The sequence below is a fragment of the Eupeodes corollae genome, chromosome 2, assembly GCF_945859685.1.
Source record: "Eupeodes corollae chromosome 2, idEupCoro1.1, whole genome shotgun sequence".
Classification (NCBI taxonomy): Eukaryota; Metazoa; Arthropoda; class Insecta; order Diptera; family Syrphidae; genus Eupeodes; species Eupeodes corollae.
Genome location: NC_079148.1, coordinates 131,048,088 through 131,073,314, shown reverse-complemented (window position 1 = coordinate 131,073,314; position 25,227 = coordinate 131,048,088). Strand labels below are relative to the sequence as shown.

The 25,227-nt window shown below is 32.1% G+C and overlaps 2 protein-coding genes across 2 annotated transcripts; both read left to right on the top strand.

The window, feature by feature from the left end:
• The first annotated feature begins 13,759 nt into the window (after positions 1 to 13,759).
• Positions 13,760 to 15,355, top strand: LOC129947313 (uncharacterized). The gene is made up of 4 exons (XM_056057833.1): positions 13,760 to 13,874; positions 14,336 to 14,484; positions 14,649 to 15,101; positions 15,226 to 15,355. Exons 1-4 carry the CDS (start codon positions 13,846 to 13,848, stop codon positions 15,351 to 15,353), a joined length of 759 nt encoding a protein of 252 aa, XP_055913808.1. The 5' UTR covers positions 13,760 to 13,845; the 3' UTR covers positions 15,354 to 15,355.
• A 7,934-nt stretch (positions 15,356 to 23,289) lies between these two features.
• Positions 23,290 to 24,879, top strand: LOC129946118 (protein argonaute-2-like). Its single transcript, XM_056056159.1, has 3 exons — positions 23,290 to 23,442; positions 23,510 to 24,646; positions 24,707 to 24,879. The coding sequence occupies exons 1-3, from the start codon at positions 23,415 to 23,417 to the stop codon at positions 24,763 to 24,765; spliced, it is 1,224 nt and encodes a 407-aa protein (XP_055912134.1). The 5' UTR covers positions 23,290 to 23,414; the 3' UTR covers positions 24,766 to 24,879.
• Positions 24,880 to 25,227: the final 348 nt, after the last annotated feature.

The window sequence follows — 25,227 nt, the reverse complement described above, 5'->3', positions numbered from 1 at the left end:
AACTTGAGGGTGAATCCCAGAAGAAAAAATGTTATTATAAAGCATGCATAGTCGAGATTTACAAGATTCAGGTAGATGTTTTACCATTGGGTAGGGTATTCTGTCGAGAGTTGGGGTTGTCCCTTTAAGCGAGCACAGTGTAAAGCATACTTTTAAAATTAAAATAACTAACGGTTTTGTTTGTTAAAAAAAAACTGAAAACGAATATTTTAAAAACGTAATATTACCTCAAAAGTAAGTGTATGAATGAAAAAATTAAGTTGTATAAAATTTTAGAAACATTAAAGTGACAGTTTCTCGCAAGAAAATACTACAAAAAGTTTTTATTTGAAATTGATTTCCAACTCTTACTTACTTAAATTACTTAGGTCCTCAGACCTGTTAAGTCCGTTGGGAACCCCTTAAGGAGCATAGGGAATCTACTACGCCTAAGCGCCATCGTGTACGGTTTTTCGGAAAAGATTTTCAGCTTCCTCAAACTCTTGCCTCTTCCGCCTTGACTGTCCTGCGCCATGTGCTTCTCGGTTGTTCAGCTCTTCTTCCTTCTTGTGTGAGTGGATTCCACTGCATTGCTTTGGCCTCCGTTACCTTTTCAAAGCGGATGTCCAATTCATTACCACTTGCGTTTGCATATTATGGATTATAAAGGTTCCTAACCCGTCCTTTCATGAAGGACCTCTTTTGATATTCGGTTTGGCCAAAAAATCTTAAAGATGTTACGAAGACATCTATTCACGAATGTTTGCAGCTTTCTTGATATGGCTGAAATAACCTTCCAAGTGCTGCACCCATAAAGAAGCACAGATTCGACATTTGTGCGAAAAAGTCGTAGCTTTGTTCTTAAGCTGATAGAGTTACTCCTCCAAATTTTTGACAGCATACCTAACGTCGCTTTTGCTTTGCTGAACTCGAATATCTTGGCAATAACTACAAATATTGGCTTTAAAATAATTTTATCTTATAAAAATGATTTTTTTGTTACATTTGGTAAAACTTTTCGAAAAATCCGGTTGACAGGTTATTTATGAGAAACCAAAACCGATTCTAAAAAAAATCCAATCTAAACCTTTTCTTTCAAAAAACTACAACTACAGCAAGAACAGATAAGAATTGGTTTTCGGTTCAAGTATCTTTTTCCGTGATTTCTGGCATATGTACCCCCACGGCTAGTTCAGACGGTATCTAATCTGGAGGTGCAGTTTTCTATTATTTTTATCAACATTTGTTGCCATTCAACGAGTAACGGTTAACTCTTCGTTTACTAAATGTTTCTTTCGATATTGACTTTAAACTTTTTTTTGTCTTAAAAATATATAATTCAAAATTGGTCGCAAATGAGAAATTATAAATTCGGGTGCTGGATTTCGAAAATAATAGTTTTGGCTGTTATTGAAAAACAGTGAACTGTAACAGCGTGACAAACTGAAAGCCTATTATTTCGTGATCGTATTTGTCAACAATTTTGTAAAATAGGAAAAACTTCTGATAACACTTCCAAAATGTTGTTGAAAATTCAAGAATATTTGGTGTGGAAAATGTTTTTTAACGTTTATTTAAAAACAAAAATATGTCAAATTCATTTTTATACAATACTTAACTGCATATTAAGATTTCATGAGCAGCAGAAAATGTAAATGATAACGACTGGCAAAGCCTTTGAGGACAAATATTTAATAGAACATTTGAAAACTGAAAAGACCACAGTTCTTCGTTACGCCCCTGGGCTCAACGTTTAAAGAAGTCCTTCAAAGTATTCGACACGTGTGCTCCAACTTACTGCTCAAAATAAACCAAAATGCAAAACCAATAATGAAGAAAATATTACATGATTGTTTGTCGAATTCATCTCTTTTATGAATCGAAACATGAAATATATGTACCTAAACCTACATTCATAAATCTTTATGTATGTACATTAAAAAAGGGACAAACAATATAAGTTTATATATTTCTGCTTTAAGCAACAGTAAAACAAACCAACTTAACTTAATATTGGGGTAAAGTATACTCTTTCTTTGACTTATTTGGCCTGAAGTATATCATTATGATTCTGTCTTTTGTGTACTTGAAGACACCGTAAACCTTCCTACCTACCTCTGTTAAATTGTCCTTATTCAATATATGTAACAGCCAACAATTCATTTTGCTGACGCGACGGAATGTCTGTCTAACCTTTTCAAATTTATCACCCAACACTTATCCTTGAGACATTTTATTTTGAATATACTCGAAATAATATAATCCTTTTTCCATGTGGTATAAGATGTTGAGAAAAAGATGTTGAAAAAAGAAACAAACATTTTATGAAGGTCATGATAGGAGTGTAAGGGATTAAAAGGGTTACATGGCAATTTAGTTGGTTGGAAGAAATTTTAGATGAACCACTTTTGGAGGGTTCCCAAGCGAGCAGGAAAGATGATATTCATCTGGTATAGATAGGTTGGTTACTAAAGGGTGTTTTTTTTTAAGTACTTCGAAATAGAATTAAAGAAAACTGACGAAAAAGTCTGGAATTATGCCTCTAGATCACTTACCATTAACTGTAAGGATGTGACCATCATCGTTTTTATAGAAATACAAACCAAGTATTCCATCAACCCATAAAGTTTATCAAACAGCCAGAAGGACATATGCTAGAGCGGATTTTTTAAAAAACTTTTAAAGAGGAATAAATGAATTATCTAACACTGAAAAACTGTTCAAATTGGACCATTAGTTCCTGAGATAAGCGCATTCAAACAACCAAGCAAACAAACAAACAAACAAACTCATAAGCTTTATAAGAGAAACCAAATTAAAAATTAATACCCTTACAGTTGACAAAAAATAGTGTTGCCATCTTAAAGTTGAATACCTCTTAAACAAACACCCGTTGTTTGTCTTGACGCACAACAAAACAAAGGAAAGTGTAGGTTTGATTTAAAATTCGAGGCAGATCTTTTGTATTTTCAATAAAATTATGTACTTACCTATCAAATCGTAAAATTTTATGATTGATTCCTGTCGACTTGAGAAATAAGAGAATTTACAGACAGGAATGATAGGATGGAGTCATAAGATCCTGGTCCTTAATCAGCTTTGATGCCGTCCATTTGTTTTTTGAGAATCTTCGTCGTTCAATTTCAGTGGAAACAACTTACAAATAATAATGGTCCTCTTGAGCTTCCTTCCCTCATGCCAAATTCAATTTTAATATTAAACGCATAAAGTATCCTTCTTAAAACTCATCATCCGTCTGTCATCGACCCCTGCCCCCAAGAGTCACTATAATTATTATTTTCTTTGTAATTTACATTATTTTGAATTGAAGGTCAGAATCTAGCACCGTTCCCAAGTCACTTGTTAGACAGTTAGAAAAGCTAAAGAAGAAGACCAGAATACTATTTCTTCCGATGATGTGTAGATGTAAAAGACAGAGGTTGGTCCATTAAATATGGGCCAGAGATTAAGGACAAATAAAAACCAGAAACCACACACAGCTCAAGACAGTGTCAAAGGATGTAAAAAGTTTCCAGACAGCCATCGTCGTCGCGTCGTCGTTGTCGTTGTCGGCAACAGCGTGGTAGTCGTCGTCATCGGAGACTAGGTTACGTGACAAAAGAGGAAGATAAAAACAAAACTTAAAGTTGTCTCATCTGTAAATCAATTATGTGACTAGTTTTGGTTTGATAGAAAAATTACAAAAAGGATTGTTTGCATTGCATCCTTCGAGAAAAAAAAAACAACTTTGTAAATATGTATTTGTATGTGAAGTACATTTAACACATTGTGCACGTAAGAATGCGAATAAAAAAGGAGCACACAGAAAAATAAAAAAAGGACATACCTACAAAATAAAAAATAAAAAAAAAATTTAAGCTACCCGATAACGTTTAATTCTGAACTTATAGCGCGCAGTTTTTCCTAATGGACTTTTCTATAGCATAGCAGTGAAGTGGATGTGTGTATGACGTAAGGTTGGTTGGCTGTTAGTTGGTTGGCAAACGAAGGACGAACAGGATGAGTGCACCACTCAGACGACTAGACGTAGACGAAAGCAATTTTCACAGTGCGGTATTACAAAAGGATTTCTTTTTTATGCTCAGTTCTATGCTATTGTGTGAATGTACAAGTGTGCCTTGGTAAAGGTATACTTTACATGGCAAGGTATTAAGTTTCTTCCTTTTTTGTGTTTGCTTTTTTGTATTCGTTGTTCGAATTTCACGATTACGATGTTTCTCGAGAAGAATTTTGTAAAAGGAAGTTGTGTAAGGAATTTCAATTGAAACGGAATTAGGTCAGTTATAGGGCGATGATATTTGGATGTTAAGATGGTGTGGCAGATAATAAGCTATGAGATTTGGTATATTTCCTGAAGGCGACGTGGAATATAAGGAAAATATTAATATTTTAATAAATACTTGTATGGAAATGCATTGAAGTTAGATATATACTATACGATATTACATATCGTAATAAACGGTGATTTCTTAAGAGCTTGAGAACTTTAAAAAAAAAAAATGCATAAAATTTCCAAAATTTCATCGATTCTTTATTTGAAACGTTAGATTGGTCTATGACGTTTACTTTTTGAAGATAATTTCATTTAAATGTTGACCGCGGCTGCGTCTTAGGTCGTCCATTCGGAAAGTCCAATTTTGGGTAACTTTTTCGAGCATTTCGGCCGGAATAGCCCGAATTTCTTCGGAAATGTTGTCTTCCAAAGCTGGAATAGTTGCTGGCCTATTTGTGTAGACTTTAGACTTGACGTAGCCCCACAAAAAATAGTCTAAAGGCGTCAAATCGCATGATATTGGTGGCCAACTTACCAGTCCATTCCTTGAGATGAATTGTTCTCCGAAGTTTTCCCTCAAAATGACCATAAAATCGCGAGCTGTGTGGCATGTAGCGCCATCTTGTTGAAACCACATGTCAGCCAAGTTCAGTTCTTCCATTTTTGGCAACAAAAAGTTTGTTAGCATTGAACGATAGCGATCGCCATTCACCGTAACGTTGCGTCCAACAGCATCTTTGAAAAAATACGGTCCAATGATTCCACCAGCGTACAAACCACACCAAACAGTGCATTTTTCGGGATGCATGGGCAGTTCTTGAACGGCTTCTGGTTGCTCTTCACTCCAAATGCGGCAATTTTGCTTATTTACGTAGCCATTCAACCAGAAATGAGCCTCATCGCTGAACAAAATTTGTCGATAAAAAAGCGGATTTTCTGCCAACTTTTCTAGGGCCCATTCGCTGAAAATTCGACGTTGTGGCAGATCGTTCGGCTTCAGTTCTTGCACTAGCTGTATTTTATACGGTTTTACACCAAGATCTTTGCGTAAAATCTTCCATGTGGTCGAATAACACAAACCCAATTGCTGCGAACGGCGACGAATCGATATTTCACGGTCTTCAGCAACACTCTCAGAAACAGACGCAATATTCTCTTCTGTACGCACTGTACGCATTCGTGTGGTTGGTTTAATGTCCAATAAAGTAAACTAAGTGCGAAACTTGGTCACAATCGCATTAATTGTTTGCTCACTTGGTCGATTATGTAGACCATAAATCGGACGTAAAGCGCGAAACACATTTCGAACCGAACACTGATTTTGGTAATAAAATTCAATGATTTGCAAGCGTTGCTCGTTAGTAAGTCTATTCACGATGAAATGTCAAAGTATAAATCCCGCGTGATCTGTCAAATCCTAATGCATGAAAATCCTAACCTCAAAAAATCACTTTTTATATGTAAACATAGTTGCATTATGCAGGAAGGATACATTTGACTTGAAATAAATTAGGTACCTAAGTTAAAAATTAACAATTTCTTTGAAAAATTTTGAGAATTTATTGGTTGAAGTCAACGATATTTTCTAAAACGTTTTTTTAAAAGTATGCTTCCTAAACTTTAACTTCAAATGTCTCAAAAATTATGCATCACAATAAAGACTTTTGTAGAGCGTTCAATTCTAAGAAACATCGTTACTAGGCAAAATCGTACCATGAAATTCTGCGGGGCTATTGAAATTTGAAAACGAAAATTCCGTAAATAGCAGAGATGGGAAAAAGTGTTTACAAGAAAATTAAATTACAATTACTTACATATTATAATAAATAATAATAAAAAAAAATTAAAAAAAAAGGCTGGGATGCGACCCACACTGAAAACTTCCCATCCTGTCTGTCGATTTGTTTTCGAAATTTTTAGTCGAAACCCAATTTTTACCGATTTTAGTAGCATTTCTTCAAACAATTATTTCTTATATAAACAAATAAAAATTGGATGAATGAAACTAATTTGAAGTCAATATCTTCTATTATTCACGAGATATCGAGAACCGAATATCAATTTTTACCAAATTTGGGTATTTTTTTATAGATTTTAATTTTGTTATGAATAAAAACTGACTGTTGGATCTTTATATAAAATTTAGTGAATATCGAAAACGAAATTTTTCCTGTGATATAAAATAAGTTTGAAACGAACATTTTTTTTTAATTTTTGAAAAAATATTTGAGTCGAAAGTAAATTTTTACTAAGCTTTAGTATTGTTTTCTTTTAAGTTTTTATTTTTTGTAAAAAAAGAACTCCAATTCGAATTTTCTCAAAATTTGACCGAATATTGGAAACAGTATTGCTTATGACAAAAAATTAGTTCAAAGCCAATATCTTAAAGACTTGAAAAGACTACTGAGTCGAAAATCAATGTTTACCAACTTTTATTTTCTTGTAAGAAAACTGTCGATTCGATTTTTCTCCAAATTTTACTGAATGTTGAAAATAATATTTCTTATGAGATAAAATTAGTTGGGAGCCATAATCTTAAATTTTCGAAAATATATTTAAGTGGAAATAAATTTTTACCAACTTTGTGTAATGTTTTAATGGGTTTTTATTTTTTATAAAAAAAAACTGTCAATTTGATTTTGATTTTTTCCAGTTGTTAAAAACGTTATTTTTCGTTGCACAAATAGTTCTGTGATAAAATCGTTTTAATTCTTAAATTTGGATATTATTTGGGAAAGGACTTTTTATGGCAAGAATTACTGTAGGAGGATTTATCAATTCCTCGCAAGAAGCACTAACCGTAATAAAAACTTTAGATGGCATAGGCAGGTATTGAACCCAAGAAATCTGGCATGACGCACTAACCATCACGCCACTTGTACAACACATATTACTTATATTTTTAACTTCCCATAGGAAGTTATTGTAATGGTTCCGATTTGTCAAATTGAAAATTTTGACATTTCTCGACGTTTCAAGGTATCTAGAGTCGAAATAAAAGATTTTTAGAAAGATGTCTGTGCGTGCGTGTGTACGTACGTTTGTACGTCCGTACGTCCGTACGTTCGCTACTTTTTTTCGTCGTCCATAGCTCAAAACCAGAAGAGATATCGACTTCAAATAAATTTTGTTATACAGATAATAAGGTCGAAAGATACAGAAAGGGCTCTCAAGAAAATTGCGTGGGTGGGTTTTTTACCATAGCAGTTTGAAAAAAGTTGAAAAATTTGGTTAACCCTAAATATCTTACGAACCAAAAACGCTATAGACTTGAATTTAATTTTATATAATACTAGCTTTTTACCCGCGGCTACGCCCGCAGTGAAGAAATTAAATAAGTATGAGAAATAAAGGGTAAGGGTATAATAATAGAAATGAGTCAATATAATAACAAAATTTTATTGCTTGGCTGAGGTCAACAATTTTTAAAAATTACTACAGACAATGAAGTTTCAACACCTTAATATATGCTTATTGAAATGCAATAACAAATGTTAAAATATATTTCACCGTAACAAAAATAAATAATTCTGAATTCTAAATAAAGAAGAGTCCACCACTGCCGTAGTCTATTTTACGTAAAACTTGATGGAAAACATGATTTTCCTCTGGAAGTAATTGAGGGACTAATTCTGCCACTTGACGTTGCAGTGCTATGAAATCATAATCTAGCTCTCGTGCAATTTCATTTTCAAAATCATTCACATTGTCTCTTGGAGGGCTGGACATTCCAAAATCATCTAATTTTTTTTCCAACCATCGTAAAAACCTTGTTTTCGATTATAATTAGCGTTTTATTGTAGACATGTTCATTGAAAGTAATGTCTGTGTGTACTTGCTGCAGTTGATGTAAAATATCTTCAGCCATGTATTCTTTGTACTTATTCCAAAGAGTTTGAGGGTTAGAAAGACCGCAAGAAGATAAAAGCGTAGCGAAAAGTTCCCTGATTTTATATGGCGATCGACAATGTACTGCTTCCTCCATAGTTTCATCTCAATGATTGTCATTTTCTAACAGTCGCCGAGCTTCACATGCTTCTCGGTAGGTTTGACATTCCATTGACAATTTTAAGTTTTGTAAAGCTAATTGGACCTCTAACATGATGCAACAACATGCGCAGACAAAAGCATTCAAAATTCGTAACATGTGAGGTAAATATAGAAAAATTATAAACAGTTGAAACAATATTCAATTGAATTAGATATTGTCGTCACCGTCGGTAATACAGTGGGTTGGTATTACAGTATTCAGGGTTGAAACTTCATTACTATGATGCTAGATAGCGTTCAAGTAGCTAAATTTGACGATATTTTGACAAACAATTTTCTTATTTTTCGTACATTTTTTTTATTTTTTTTAATAAAAAGTATCCTATGTTACTTCTAATACCTTCAAGAGTGTATGTGCAAAGCTTCATGGTGATCGGTTAAGTAGTTTTTGCATGAAAGCGTAACAAACAAACTTACATTATATGATTATATAATATGATTATATGATATGATAGATATTGTAACGTGATATCAATGAAGTATATTTTTTGAAAAAAAAATGTATTTAACGTTTTTTTTATAAATCAAAAAAAAAAACTGAAAAAAATTGTTACCTCCAAAATTTTACGACTAAAATATGATTTCATCTCCAAAACCATTTTGTGCAACGAAGAATAATGTTTTTGACATTTGATAAAATTTTGAGAAAAATCGAATTGACAGTTTTTTTATAAAAAATAAAAATCTAAAAAAAAAATTACTCAAAGTTGGTAAAAATTGAATATCGATGGAAATATCTTTTCAAAAACTTGAAATTTAGGCTATAAACTTATTTAATCTTATAAGAAATATTGTTTTCATCATTCTGAAAAATGTTGAAAAAAATCGAATTGACAGTTTTTTTACAAAAATAAAAACCTACAAAAAAATCTCAAATATAGTTTCAAAACATTGAGATATTGGCTTTAATTTACTTTTATCTTTCAAAAAATGCTGTTGTCAACATTCAGTAAAATTAAAAAAAATAAAATTGACAGTTTTTATACAACAAATCAAAAACCGAAAAAAAAATTAACAAAAATTGGTAAAAAATCATTTTAGACTCAAATATCTTTTCAAAAATTTGAGATAATAGCTTCTTACAAATTTTTACTTATAAGAAATATTGTTTTCAATATTAGGACACATTTTTAAAAAGATCAAATTGACAGTTTTTTACAAAAAATAAAAACCTAAAAAAAATAGTATAAAAGTTGGTAAATTTTGATTTTCAACTCAAATATCTTTTCAAGAATTGTAGATATTGGCTTTTAACATTCAGTAAAATTTTGAAAAAAATCGAATTGACAGTTTTTGTACAAATTAAAAACCTAAAAAAAAATTAACAAAAGTTGGTAACAATTGATTTTCGACTCAAATATCTTTTCAAAAATTTGAAATATTGGCTTCAAACTAATTTTATTTTATAAGAAATATTTTTTTCAACATTCGATAACATTTTGAAAAAAATCGAATTGAAAGTTTTTTTACAAAAAATAAAACTTAAAAAAAAAAAACAATACTAAAACTTAGTAAACATTTACTTTCGGCTCAAGTAGCTTTTCAAAAATTAAAAATATTGGCTTCAAACTTACTTTATTTTACAGAAAATATTGTTTTCAATATTCAGTAATTTTTGTATAAAAATCCAACAGTCCGTTTTTACATAAAAAATGAAATCTACAAAAAATAGTACAAAAATTTGGTAAAAATTGATACGAGTACATATAGACAAACTTTTAAGCAAGACAAATCGAAAAGCAAGATGGGAAGTTATCAGTGTGGGTCGCATCCCAGCCTCTTTTTAAATTCACGTATTAAGTAATTTTGTTTTCAAAAATTTAAATGCCATTTACCTGACCAAACAAATTTTGATTTATTAATTTTTTTCCAAAGTCTTTAAAGGTATTTCTTAATTAGTTTTGTATGTATGCATAAAATTTTTTAATTTTACTTCAAAAAAATTTTTAGCATGCATTTATTTCGAGCTTATCCAAAAATTTTCAGTATAGCAGCCTAATTTTAGTGGTTTTATTAAAAAAAGTACCACAAAAGTGGTAACATTGAAAAAAAAGATAGTTTCTTTCATCACCTTTTTACTAGATTTAAGAAAAAAATTGATTGTGATTTTCAAGACACTTGTTTTTAATATATTGTTATATTAAAAATATTTTATCACAGAATCAACAAAAAGAGAGCTGCTGTAAAAAATAACTTATAACCCATTCTCGAGATACCGAATTTTGAAAACAAACAAATAATAATAATATATAAGGGTACACCCCGTCCCACTTCTAGAGCAATGCAATTTTTTTTCTTACTGAAAAAATCTAGGTTAAAAAAAAGAAAATTTAATAAAAATCTATCAGTTCGTTTTTTGAGATAATTCGAATTTTGGGTTTTTGATTTAAAAAAATTGTACTCTTAGACTTAAAATGAAAAACCTCTAACGTTAATTAACCTTAATTTTTAGGTTTGAGCTTAATTGACTTCATATTTTGGGCTTTATTAGTGAGGACAGCAGGCAGACCGACGCGACAAACAAATGGAATCGCGGGACCCACATTTTTTTACTTCTCTACTATCGTTATGTTATGTTTGATTTAAATCTCGAGTTCGACATTTTTTACAAAACGGTGCATTTGTGTGACGGGCGCTTCACAAAGTGATTGTTGGTATGACAGACGGCCTGCAGGCATACTTATCATGGTGACAGACATGTGGTCTGTTCACACCAAAGCAAACAAAAAAAGGGCACGAGCGAAGCTTGGTCCTCGATTGCTGATGTTACTCTAATGTAAATCAATTTCCTTACGTAAAAGATGGAACGTTAACACGAGTCCCTAATCCCCTAGTGTGCGCGAAAGTCCAATGACAAGAAGAGTAGAATCACGAGGTCAAAAACTACTGCCAACTTCCACCCTCCGACACTTAAAACAATAAAAAAAAAGACATTAATAAGCTTTCACCAATTTTTACATAATTGTAATTTCGTACAAAGGGAAAAATGAACACGTTAAACATTTGAGTTTCATTCAACTTATCAAAGTTTCTGTCAAAATTAAGGGGGCTGTGAATAGGGTGGCTGAATGCACCCATTGAATTCCCGCTCACTGGAAGAAGTACCAGAGGTCGGCGAATGTTAAACGCGCGAGTAGGAAAAATGGTGGTGTCTCAACTGCGTTCGCTCACTCTTGTAAATATGCTAGGTGTTGCTGAATTAAAACGCGAACGAGACTCACACTTTCTGAAAGCATGTGGGAATGAAAAAAACCGAAGAGGTCATCAAGGCAAGGTTAAAGCCTGGAAGATCACTTTTTTGCAAGCTTAAGACTGAACCGGGGTTAAAAAGAATTTAAAAAAAAAGAAGAAACGAAACTTTGACAAATTGAAAAGAAATTGAAGTGTCGGTAATAATAAAGTAGTAGAGATGAAAACAAAGTGAAAATTGGAGGAAGGCAGAAAAAAGAGAGGATTGGAAAACCACTAGGAGAGGGATGTTGGCAGGACATCAAGAAAATCTAAGGATTTGATTTGTATTTGAAGAGTAGAATTCTTTTATTTATGCGTTATAGTTACTATTGAGAATTGTTTAATCATCGTTTAGGCTTTCATTTTGTAAAAAAAGGTAATTCCAAATAAACGGAACTCGCGACCCGTGTATAAAAATTGTCTTTGTCCAGTCGTGACGAAAGGTTAACGGTCCATCTTCGGTGTTATACACAATTTCTTTGTCGTTTAACATTCTTAAAAGATCTTGGATTTTAATCCTACGTGTAAGGTTTCCCAATCAAAAACTAAAACAATTACAAATGTTTGTACCTACTTACAAAAATTTAGTTTCTAATTTGTTCATAAATTGTCTTGGTTGGTTCTGCTCCAAAAGGTTTGTGATTTCCTTTTACAAAAAAAAATTTGTTGGCGCCCATTTCGCTTGTTTTATTTTTTTTATATATTTCAAGAACACCCTATTTACAGTCTATAATGAAATTAATTTGATATTACTTAAATCATTCCGATTAATAAAACTAACCTTTTCCTAATTAATCAAACCCATCCCAAAGCTGAGCTATCGGGCGATAGCACTGTTTTTGCTGTCTGTCCGGAAATTAACTAACGAAACTATTCGCGTCTGACAGTTGTCTATTACTAACTTACTTAGTTAAGATAGCATCCTGTGTGAACTAGGGCCTCACCCAACAAACTTCTCCATCTAGCTCGGTCCTTTGCTAGATGTCTGCAGTTTCACACTCCAAGTTGGGTGAGGTCACTTTCCATTTGTTCACTCCACCTGATCCGAGGTCTTCCTCTACTGCGCCACCCTGTGGGTGCCGATTCGAAGACTTTGCGGGCCGGAACATTGGTTTCCATGCGCTCTACGTGACGCAGCCATTTTAGTAGTTGGACTTTTACACTTCTGGCTAAGTCTACGTCGCTGTACAGCCCGTACAGGTCGTCGTTCCATCTTCTATTCCACTCCTCTTCGATGCATACGTCATCACATGAAAAACTTTTCTTTTGAAACGACACAAGACTGTCTTTTATTTTAATTAATTACAAATAGGTACAACTTGATTAAATTGCAATTCGATTCCGATTTTAATTATCTTGTTTTCTTATTGAGTTTGCAGACAATCACTCCTCCATCGATCATTAAAGTTCTTTCCAAATTCGTGTTGCTAATTTCGCAACATGCCTACTAACAAAGTTTTGAACTTAAACCAAGAAGAATTTTGAAAAACGCAGTTTAGTCCTACAGAATTGCGACCTTGCAGAATTTTTGTATACATAATTTTGACATACAATATTTTATTTACATTGTAAAGTATCTAATTTTCCAAAAATCAATATATTTATCTTTCCCCAAACATTCATTTTTAAAATCATTACTTTCTGGAACATTGAAACCAAAACGAAACGGTGTAAGAATTTTAGGCAAATCAGTCCTGACATAAGAAAGCTTATATACCAAAGCGGACAAGCTTTGGTTCTTTAAGATCTTAAAAAATTAAGGAAACAGCATAGAATATTATCCCAAGACGACTAAGAAATACCACATTTAAAAACTTTCCATTCCTCGATTTTTTTTCTAACACAGACTCAATATTGAACAATTTTGAAGTTTAAATGATTCTAGGATAACCCTTAGTTCAAATATTCAAAAGTGAGAAAAAAATCAATGCTAATTTTTGATAATTTACCTCAAGCATTAAATATGGTTTTCCAATAAGAGGTTTTGAATAGCCCACTATGGGCAGCTGTAAAATTTATTCGTGAATTATATTCCTATATTTAAAAAGGGGTTTCAAAGCTTCCTATATGAATGTTTTAAAACATTCCTCATATTGATGTAAACAGTTTTAGTTGCATACCTACTTCATAATTTTGTTGTGGTTACAAAACACTCAGTTTCCAAGCAAAGACATTATTAATACTTCAAGTACCTAATCGTGGAGTCAGTGTCATATTGGTTTTGTTATTATTGTTAGTTGGAAAATAAAATTGTTTCATAAAACACCACATTTGTTTATACCACATTAGTAATGGACCCAACCAAAAGAATTGGTAAAATGTAAGTTCAATAACCTTTAAAATAAGAAATTGTAAATTATTATTTTCTGAGATTCTGATGTTTTCCTAATATATGAAAATTAAAAAATTACCCAGTACTTATTTCCATTTATTTTTGTATTAAATTAATCTATCTGAACTTTATACAGTCAAACCAAACTTTTAATTTGCTACTGTTCAAAAACAAACTATAAGACGAATTAAAAAAAAAGTTGCGTATACGCCACAGTGCACATATTTGTATTTTCGAATACTAGTTAATTTATAGTCCAACTTTGCCTACTTTCACCACAGTTAATAAAAGTAAATACGTTTTTATATTTTTACTCAAAAACTCTTGATTCTTCACAAGACTATAGCACATTCATTGTTAAGCACAGACATTAAAACAAAATCTCCCAACTCAATTTCTTCCTGCTGAAATCTCTTCAGACTTAAATTTTATGAACATTTTTATTTTAGAAAAGAACAAGTTGAACTGGAAAACATTTCACGACGTCGTTATCTCGAGAAATGGGGCAAATTAACCGGCAAAGATGTTAACCGTTTCTACAATCAGGACGAAGTCAATAAAATTCTTCGTAATACAAACGATAGAAATGTCAATAAAGGTAAGACCATACAGTGTTAGAATATATGTAGGAATATAGGTATAGCAGGAATGTACGTTTAGTACATAACTTTTAACTGTCTCGTCTCGACATTTTTAAACAACTCCAACAAAACTGTAATCACAATCTTGTGCTTGTGCTTCTGCTTCAAATTCTGCTTACAGACATTTGGCCATCATCATACATTTACACAGGACACGGTGATTCATACTTTGTCTCAAAGGATATGTTTGAATCGCTTGTGGCCAAATGCCGTTGCGGTCGCCGACGTACCGAAGGGCATTCAATTAAATGTCTACAAAAAGTGCAAAGCAAATATTTTAACGACGATGGCGATGGAGAAGGCGGCATCAGTGGTAACGGCAATAGCAGCAGCAAAAGCAGGAACGATGACATAGGAAGAGCACTTCCACTTCCATCGTCATCCTCATCATTGATTGCTTCAGGTGATAATGGTCCTAGTAAAAGGATTCAAGTCAAATACGACAAAGACGACAGTGAGACTGAGGCAATAGACACAAATGGCGGCGGCTGTGGCGGTAGCGTTGTCATAAGAAGCCAAAACCATCATGCTGCTGATGGTAATGGTCACAAACGTATCCCAGAGACGTCAAACGGTAATTAATTTTACGAATTTTAGTTGCTTTATTTTTTGTGGTGTTGATACAAGGAAGGTGCAGATGAATGGAGAGCTTTTGTCTGGGTAGAGGTGTTGGTTATAAGGTTCTCTTTATTTTACAGGAGTAATAGGATGGCCACAGAGCAGATTCAGAGATTGGGAACAGTCTACAAAGTATGTTTCTCCTGTCACCAAGATGTATGGCTATAAAGTCACCGAACGCCCTTACAATGTAATATTTATTGGATAAATTCTAAAAAGAAATTTTAATATTGAAATTGTGTTATTTTTACTTAAATTTCATATTTTTCTCAAATAAATGCTTTTCAACTTCTGTCATAAAGTAATTTTTATTCCAATCGAAACACTGTACAACATTTACAATTTAATCAATTTTTTAAATATATTCATAGCTATCTATTCATTATTTTTTTAAAATGCATTTAGACGCTATGTTAAGCCATTAAAGCTCATTTTACTTCCGGTAGCAGCTAAAACCCCAACTGAAATATCTATATTCTCGCTTAATCGACAATCAACCACATCTGAGTCCTCTCTGCGAGCACACAAACCATTGTAATTCACTTAACGTCTGACCATTTAATCCTTTGTTCATGGAAATAACATAAAAGATAACTTGTGTTCGTTGCACATACAAAAACAAAATATTTAAAAAAACAAAAAATCCTCTGCATTGAAACACCATTTTCGAAAAGAACGACAAAACAAACAAAACGAAAAAAAAAACATTTCCCATTTCAGGACATAAACTTAACCGACCTCCTGTGGATTATTTTGTGTTATCCTGCCTTTGTATTTTTACACAAACACAAATAACACACACACTTAAACTTATGTATGTGTAGGACGTAGGTATACCACCAGACCTAGAGCTGGAAAATATGAAAAGGAGGAAAATTATGAAACACAAGGATGCAATGGGGTTTCCGTTTTTGCCTTTTGGAATATGCCCAACTGTTGTCATCGTAAATTATATCGGTAAATCATTATCATTTTGCCATTTTTATGATATCTTAAAATTTTGTTGTTAAACTCGTCCTTCCTTTTATTCTATGTATGTGTATATGTATGTGCATACGGAAGTGTTCCTGTTTACCATAATTTATTATTTATAATTCAAACCTTTTGTTATAGGAAGGAGGCTTTTGACTTGGTGTTAAATGTCAGATATCGAGGTTTAAAAAAAATCTTACCGCACATTTTTCAAATAATTTAATCATCATTTTCTGTGAGTGGAAATGTTTAAGCTTTATTTTATTTTGCTTCGCTTAGAAGAAACGCTTCTGCAAGAGACATGAGACATGAGCAAAAAGGACTTGTTGATTAAGTCACAATAAGTTGAGACCATTTTTTCTTGGTTAATTAATTAAATCGTCTAAAACATTTTGAGTTTCAGATCCATCTTCATCCAATCAACATTTTTATTGTTTAAGATTCAACAAAAAAAAATATGATTTGAATTTTTTTACCTTCCTATACTCAGAGGTTCGTACTCAAGCTTTAGACAATAATCTTTTTAGTAAAAAGTATTGTCTATCAACAAGCGACTAACAACAACATGATGAAAATAAAAATGCAAAGTTTTTCAAAGTAAATTAATTTCAATAAATTCACAGATCGTTACTTTTCTTCTTGCAACACATCTGTAAGGTTTATAAGGCAGAAGAGCTTAACATTCTTACTTATTCAAAAGGAGCTAGGGAAAGAAACGAATGTAATTGTTTCAATCTATCTCAAGACAGACTAAAGTCGATGTCTAGGCCAAGTTTCGTTTTTTTTTCTTTGCTTTTTTATTGTTTGGTCTGAAACACCCTTTCTTAGTTTTTATAGTTTCCTTTTTTAAATAGGGTATGTTATGTTTTATTTGTGTTCTTTAAAAAAATTTAAAACTTAAAAGAATTTGTGTTTAATTTTCGAAGCTGTCATCTTTTGATAAGTACAAATTACGACATTAAGACAACACTAACGATACACTTTTCCATAATGCCTTGACAATGTTGAAATTTGTATTGTTTGTCATTGTCCTTTGCAAAAAAATAAGCAGGCACTTTTTTCTCTTGAAAAATACTCGTTTTTTGTATTATCAAAATTACAATCTTTTTAGAAAAGCGTATATTTTAATTTTTAAGTACATAAAAAAAGAGACATTCATTTTTAAGATAACTTTTGAAAGAATAAACAAAACTACAACATTATCTAAAAAATTGCATCTCGATGGCAGTGTTCGTTGAGTAGTTGTGCATTTGGGATCATGTGTTTTCCATTGGGAAAAGAAATCAACCTGTTACTGTTGATGTTATTAAGTTTTGTTAATGAAAATGGACTAACTGAGTTAATTTTGAATGAGAAAACAATAGAAAAGATAATTAAGTTTTGCTATGTTTCCACCAAAGGTTTATCTCAGTTAAGATTAAATAAATCTTTTTGGTGTTTGCACAGCACAAGAAGATTTAAAAATGATTAAGTTTGACAGCACTTTTTAAAATTCGAATGGTGTTTAGATGTATCTTATGAAGTGTAAGTGAGATAGTTTGATTCGTGTTAAACAATGAAGAACTTTCTTTCTGTACACAAACATCCAAATAAACAGACCATAATAAATTATCTGTAAAACCAACTCCTCCATACAGATTTTTCTTCACAAATTTTGACTCGACTCCAATCTCCGACCGAATCGTGTCGAATCAAGCTCATTTCAAATCGATTCAGGTATATAAAGAATTGAGGTGAGCTTCAAGCTCGCTTTAGCACCACATGTTAATGCAGTAGTCTACGAACAACCTCCCTCCTTGAAGCAATTGTTAAATGAACTTTTTTTTTGTAGAATCTCAATATCGAGATATTTTCTTACCATTTCTTCTTGAAAATTGTCCATTTTATTAATTTAAGTAAGTTTTTTTTTTGCTGAAGTTAATTTTAACTAACTTTCTTCTATTTTTGTTAACTTCCCATAGGAAGTTATTGTAATGGGTCCTATTTGTCAAATTGAAAATTTTGACATTTCTCGACGTTTCAAGGTCACTAAAGTCGAAATAAAAGATTTTTAGAAAGATATCTGTGCGTGCGTGTGTACGTACGTTCGTACGTCCGTCCATCCGTACGTTCGCGACGTTTTTTTCGTCCTCCATAGCTTAAGAACTAAGAGAGATATCGACTTCAAATAAATTTCGGTACACATATAATAAGGCAGAAAGATGCAGAAAGGGCTCTCAAGAAAATTGGTGGGTGGTTTTTTACCATAGCAGTTTGAAAAAAAAGGTGAACATTTTGGCTAACCCCAAATATCTTATGAACCAAAAACGCTAGAGACTTGAATTAAATTGTAATTAATATATTGTAACGTGATATCAGAGGAGTATAATTTTTGAAAAACATCCATCTAACGGATTTTATTATAAACCAAAAAAACTGAAAACAAAAATTTGTCACCTCCAAAATTTGACGACTAAAATATGATTTCATCTCCAAAACAATTTTGTGCAACGAAAAATAATGTTTTTGACATCTGATAAAATTTTGAGAAAAATAGAATTGACAGGTTTTTTATAAAAAAATTAAAATCTAAAAAAAAATATTACTCAAAGTTGGTAAAAATTGAATATCGATTCAAATATCTTTTCAAATCCTCGAAACTTAGGCTTCAAACTTATTTTATCATATAAGAAAAATTGTTTTCAACATTTTGAAAAAAGTTGTGAAAATCGAATTGACAGTTTTTTTACAAAGAACTAAAACCCAAAAAAAATGTATTAAAGTTGGTAAAAATTGATTTCCGACTCAAATATCTTTTTTTATAAATTGTAGATTTTGGCTTAAAACTACTTTTATCTTTCAAATAATATTGTTGTTAACATTCAGTGAAATTTTGAAAAAAAATCTAATTGACAGTTTTTTTTTTTAAATTAACAAAAGTTGGTAAAAATTGATTTTCGACTCAAATATCTTTTCAAAAATTTAAAATATTGGCTTCAAACTAATTTTATCTTATAAGAAATATTGTTTTCGACATTCGATTAAATTTTGAAAAAAATTGAATTGACAGTTTTTTTACAAAAAATAAAACTCTTAAAAAAACAATACTAAAACTTGGTAAAAATTTACTTTCGACTCAAATAGCTTTTCAAAAATTAAAAATATTGGCTTTAAACTTATTTTGTTTCAAGAAAATATTGTTTTCGATATTCAGTACTTTTTATATAAAAATCCAACAGTCCGTTTTTTCATAAAAAAGAAAATCTAGACAAAGTTTTATGCAAGACAAATCGACAGACGGGATGGGAAGTTATCAGTGTGGGTCGCATCCCAGTCTCTTTTTTATTTATTCATTTGGTAGCGAAGCAGTTTGATAAATGATCGAGGTCTATTTGAAGATTAAAGCTATCATAAATGGAGTTAAGTGGGCCAAGATGACTGCCCTGGGGAACACCTGAGGTACATTTAATAGATCTCGAGGTTTGATTTTCAAGTTTTACTTTTTGTACCCTATCAGTTAAAAAAGATGAAGGAGATTAGAGTAAATCCCAAAGTTAGGAAGCTTACGAAGCAGTATCTTGTGGCATACAGAATCAAATGCCTTACTGAAATCCGTGTAGATAGCGTCTACTTGACTTTGACTTTCTATACAATTAATAACGAAAGAGGAAAAACATGCAAGATTAGTGACAGTTGATCTACCCGATATAAACCCATGCTGGGCATCACTTACATGTTCTTTTATGAAAAAATCCAGTTTGGTCTTTACTAAACTTTCGAGCAATTTAGGAATTGTAATTTTCAACATCAGTAGTGTTTTTGGGCTTAAGACTCTGAAGACCATTTAAGACTTCTGATAATTCTAAGTGTATTGAGCCAATATCTACTTCAGGGGTAATATCTGAAAGAAAATCCAAGTTTCCTTGTGAAGTTGAGTAAACTGATTTAAAAAATTGAGCAAAAAGATCGAGAGTTTTATTAATGTCAGTAGATTTATCCCCTCTTAAATTCATTGAAGTTGGAATGCCAATTGATTTCCTTTTAGAATTAATAAAACTCCAGAATCGTTTTTAATCACTTATCAAATCAAGCTCCATATATTAAAAACATAATTCCTGTGCAAGAATTTGCTGAGGAACGAATTCTTCACGAAGTTTACAAAATGAATGTTTGTCATCTAAGGTGCTTGACATTTTATACTTGGCAAATGATTTATTCTTTTTATTTTTTAAATGAGTCAGTCTTTTGTTATACCATGGAGGTTTTGAGACATTCTTTTCTGTCCTATAAGGTACAAATAAGTTAAAAGCTGTATTTAAGATACCCGTGAAACGGTTAAGCATATTCTTAAAGTTTAGGTTTAAAAATTCAGTATTCCAGTGTATAGTTCCAAGATAATAATCGAGTTCAATGAAGTTTGATTTTAATAAATTAAATGATTTTGGATTGTTACAATAATTAAATTTTAGAAATCTATATAATTTTATTTCAATATATAATTTCTTATAGTGCATTGAATTGTTTATCAAACTATACGGAACAGTATCTGTGATTGAAAATTTCTGTGAAACTAAATTTATTTGAAGTCCATATCTCCACTGGTTCTTGAGATATGAGGGACGATAAATTATATCCTAACATACAAAAATACAAACGTACGGTACACACGCATATAGAGAAATATTTCTAAACATATTTGACTTAGATTCTAGGGACCGAGAAATGGCAATTTGGCATATCGGAACGATAAAAATATGTAACTTAACATATGAAATTAAATATTTGATTTCAATTCATAATCATCATAAGAATTATGTTTTCTTCTTCTTTTTAAATGACTTTAAGCTTTACAAATTTCCATGTATCAAATTTAAGGTAAATCAATTTATTAACCAACATTCGATGAGTTTTTTAATTTGTATTGAACATGTTTAAGTTTTAACTGTGAACACACCCTAAAACCAATGAACAAAATATTGTCAGTGTGAAAACAAAATTTTGATTATTCTTAATTTTTCAGAAGAAAAAAGTTTACGAATAATTAAAACTTATCACCTGAATCGGAAAGTGTAATTTTGACAACGTGAAAGTCAATTTATGTTTTTTGATTAAATAAACTATATTTTTCACTCTTTTGCTAGTGAGTTTTTTTGACAGTTCATTTTCATTTACAATCACAATGGTGATAAGAACGAGATGTCAAAATATGTTGCCTCCAAGAGTAAACTGCGATCACATTTTAGATTCAAAAAATCTTTTTAGAAAAAAATTATTATTTGACAGTTAAAATAGTAGCTGCTGTACAAATTTTAAAAGAAGTTAAGTGTATTACCCAAGCTTATAAGAATTATCATAATTTTTTATTTCTGGTTTAAAAAGTCCCAAAAACTTTTATAGATTAAATTTTGATGTGTTTGGATGGGTACCATCAGGTTTGAAGTTCTTTCAAGAATTTGATAAAACCCAAGATTTCTAAGAATACTGTCATTTGGATAGGGTATTACCCACAAAATTCCAAATAAACAACATATGTACAGTATTTGTAGTGCAAAAACCGTAGTCACTACAATCACTTGTAGTAGATAGGACTAGACAATATTCTAGTACTTTAACTCAACAAGGAAGTCTTATAACTTTATAAAACTTCGGCGATATCTTTTTTTTTGTGTCGAGTACGCAGACGAGAAAAAAAAGAAAGACGAATAAAGAAAAAAAAACAAGAGGATACAAAAATAGATGAGAATGGTGAATCGACTAAGACTAAGACAACGACGAGGACGAGAACAAGAACGACGACGAAGACCAAGGATGCAAGGCCAAAAGAGTTTAAGTGAAGTAAGCTGACTGGCAAGGATGAGGCTTGAAACTTATATAGACGATATCTCCTTTCTCTATACACAAAAATACATTACATGCATTCATATATCTTTCTCTTTTTCTAAGACACTATGTATGCACTGAACGACGCATTAATGGTTTCTTAAGTTTTCCATAAGTTTTATCCTGTTTCCGGCGTGGCGGTGTCGGCGGTGGCGGCGGTGTGTATAGGGTTCTTTCGCGGTGGGCGGTTTGGTTTTATAGTTTTAAAACTGTTTAAAAACCAAAGAAAAGAAAATGAGTTTGTTTTCTCCTTGAGGGGCTCTCTTTTCTTCTGGGAAGTTGTTTTTTTTTCGAGGAAGAGAGCAAACAAAAAAACTAAGAACTTCCTATAGTCAAAAACGAATTGTGTCTAGCCCAGTGATTTTGAAAATCAAGATTAACGTTTTCTTTGGGTTTGGTGTTTGGCGGTTTTTTTTTGTCTCGGTCTATAAACGATTTGCGTTACATGGTCTGATGGGTTTGCAAATATATAAGAATGTATTAATGAGTCGTTAAGGCATCGTCTGGGCCTGTTTACATCGGTCTAATAATGATGGTTTAGTTTGGAATTACAATTTCAGCACTGTTTGAGCAAATCTATCTACACCTTCTCTACTATTATTTCAAAAGGTCAAACAAATTAAACAAAATCTAAAGTTTCCGCCATTTTAAAGGGACATATTAAAATCTATTAAAACTTAGCAATTTGACAACTGACAGTTAACGTTGAGTTAGAATAGGGCATTACATATGAGAAAAATTGAACAATAATAATCTACCAAACCTGAACTGTCAAATTTTGTTAAGGGCCACCAACACTTTACTGCTCAATTCCCAGTAAATTCAAGCCTTGTGTACATTTTGGTAAACCCTTCAAACCGTATTTAATAAGAATTGAACTCAAGCTAATTCAATACTTTAATAATTTATTTATTTTAAATTTATATTCATTTGACTAACAAAAATGTTAATTAAACAAACAAAAACATTATGAAAACCACAACTTTCTTTGACCAATCTTCAAATCAACATAATTTATTTTAAAATTCATATAGAAACTAGTTTAACAACTATTAAAAGTTTTCCATTTGAAACAAAAATATTGTTTGTTTAATAAAAACAACAACAAAAAACTATTGTTTTACATTTAGCAAATGTTGGTCATAAAACTTTTAGTGTTTCTTTTCCAAAGAATACGTTCTTAGTTCCTAACCTTCAGCATCAAATCATCAAATAAGTTGATTTATAACTAATAAAGAAAGAGCCTACGACATGTACCTTCCTATAGTGTTTGGTGTGAGTCATTTCACAGGCCGAGTAGTTTTTAAGTTTTTTGTTTTCAATAAATCTGGTATTCCCGCATTGATTTCATTGTTTGCTTAAGCTTTGGAACTTGACGTCTGTATAGACCTTGTTATTTGTTAAATCTCATCCAAACGAAGTAGTTCGATTCGAAGTGATGGCTACGCGACAATATTTTGTGACCGGTAATTGGTTTATTTTAATAATTATAATTTGTAAAATTAAAATTTATAATTATGTTCATTTTTGTAGGATGTGTGGTCGTTTTATGCATTTGCTTTGGTGTTGATGGTTTGAGAATACGCCGTGAGAGTGATTTTCTTTTTCCTGATGAGTTTAAAGAGCTTGAAAGTAGAGGAGAATTCTTCCCCATTGGTGTGCCACCACCGAATCCATTTTTAGGGCCAGAATTTCCGGAACCAGATGATTTTTCAGAGGAACTGGGATTTCCCGAGGAACAAAGTTTTTCACAGCAACAAGGAGGTCGCCCACAACAACGTCCACAGCAACAAAGTTTAAATCAACAGCAAGGAATTCGTCCACAACAACGACCCCAGCAACAAAATCTAAATCAACAGCAAGGAATCCGTCCACAACAACGACCTCAGCAACAAGGTCTTTCCCAGCAACAAGGTCTTTCTCAGCAACAAGGTCTTTCCCAGCAACAAGGATCGTTTCAACAACAAGGTTTTCCTCAGCAACAGGGATCCTCCCAGCAGCCGGGGTTATTTCAGCAACAAGGAAATCGTCCTCAACAACGTCCACAGCAACAAGATTTTCCCCAGCAACAAGGATCGTCTCAGCAACAAAGTTTATCCCAACAACAAGGCTTTCCTCAGCAACAAGGAATTCCTCAGCAACAAGGTTTTCCCCAGCAACAAGGATCCTTCCAGCAGCAGGGCCTAGCTCAGCAACAAGGAAATCGTCCTCAACAACGTCCACAGCAACAAGCTTTTCCCCAGCAACAAGGATCGTCTCAGCAACAAAGTTTATCCCAACAACAAGGTTTTTCTCAGCAACAAGGTTTTTCCCAGCAACAAGGATTGTCTCAGCAACAAGGTTTGTCTCAGCAACAGGGTTTTACTCAGCAACAAGGGTCCTCCCAGCAGCAAGGAATTCGTCCACAACAACAAGGACAGCAACAAGGCTCATTCCAACAACAAAATTCTAACCAACAACCTTCAGCTCAATCAAATAACAACAATAACAATTCTCAAGCGCAAACCTCAACAACAACACCAATGCCGCAACTAACAACTCCATCGCCAGCTTTTCTAGCCTGCATGGCCAACTGTCCAACAACTTCCGAATACAATCCAATTTGTGGAACAAATCGTCAATTGTATTTCAATCAACAAAAGTTTGATTGTGCATTAAGATGTGGTGCTCGTAAGTTTTTTTTTTTGTTTATAAACATTTTGTCAGAGATAAAGTCTAATCTATTTACAGAGGTCGAAATTTGGAGGCGTGGCTCATGTGCGGGTTTATTCCAAATGATGAGAGGCTAAGATGAAGAAGAGTTTTTTATTTTGTGATAATATAGTAAATTAACATACTGGATGAACTTTTCATGGTTGCTGGTTAAACTTAAGATTAAATAATAATTTGCAACATGAAGCCTTTTTGTTTTGTTTATTTTTATTTTCTATTTAAGGCAATGATGTGGAGAAAAAAAAACATAATTCAAATAAGAGTTATTTTTGTGAGTGTTGTTATATTGTTATTAATTATATGCGGGTTAATATTTTTCTTTTTAACCAGTCAACAACTCAAAAATATACTTCCTGTCATAAGCTTTGAATAACATACTGAATTTGCATTGTTTTTGGCTAGAAAAAAGTGGTTTTGTTCGTCATGTAGCTAAGGCCCATTCTTTCAGTGCTCGTTTTAAATTAAACCTAAAAAAGTTTAAAAAATTTGTTTAACAAAAATCTATTGAAAGGGTTTTCATATTCGGTTTCCTATAAAAA

Coding starts and splice junctions, on each gene's coding strand:
- LOC129947313 (XM_056057833.1), top strand. CDS start 13,846: ATGGACCCAACCAAAAGAATTGGTAAAAT. Junction 13,875..14,335: donor ACCAAAAGAATTGGTAAAAT/GTAAGTTCAATA, acceptor TTTTTATTTTAG/AAAAGAACAAGTTGAACTGG. Junction 14,485..14,648: donor CGATAGAAATGTCAATAAAG/GTAAGACCATAC, acceptor TTCTGCTTACAG/ACATTTGGCCATCATCATAC.
- LOC129946118 (XM_056056159.1), top strand. CDS start 23,415: ATGGCTACGCGACAATATTTTGTGACCG. Junction 23,443..23,509: donor GCGACAATATTTTGTGACCG/GTAATTGGTTTA, acceptor TCATTTTTGTAG/GATGTGTGGTCGTTTTATGC. Junction 24,647..24,706: donor TGCATTAAGATGTGGTGCTC/GTAAGTTTTTTT, acceptor ATCTATTTACAG/AGGTCGAAATTTGGAGGCGT.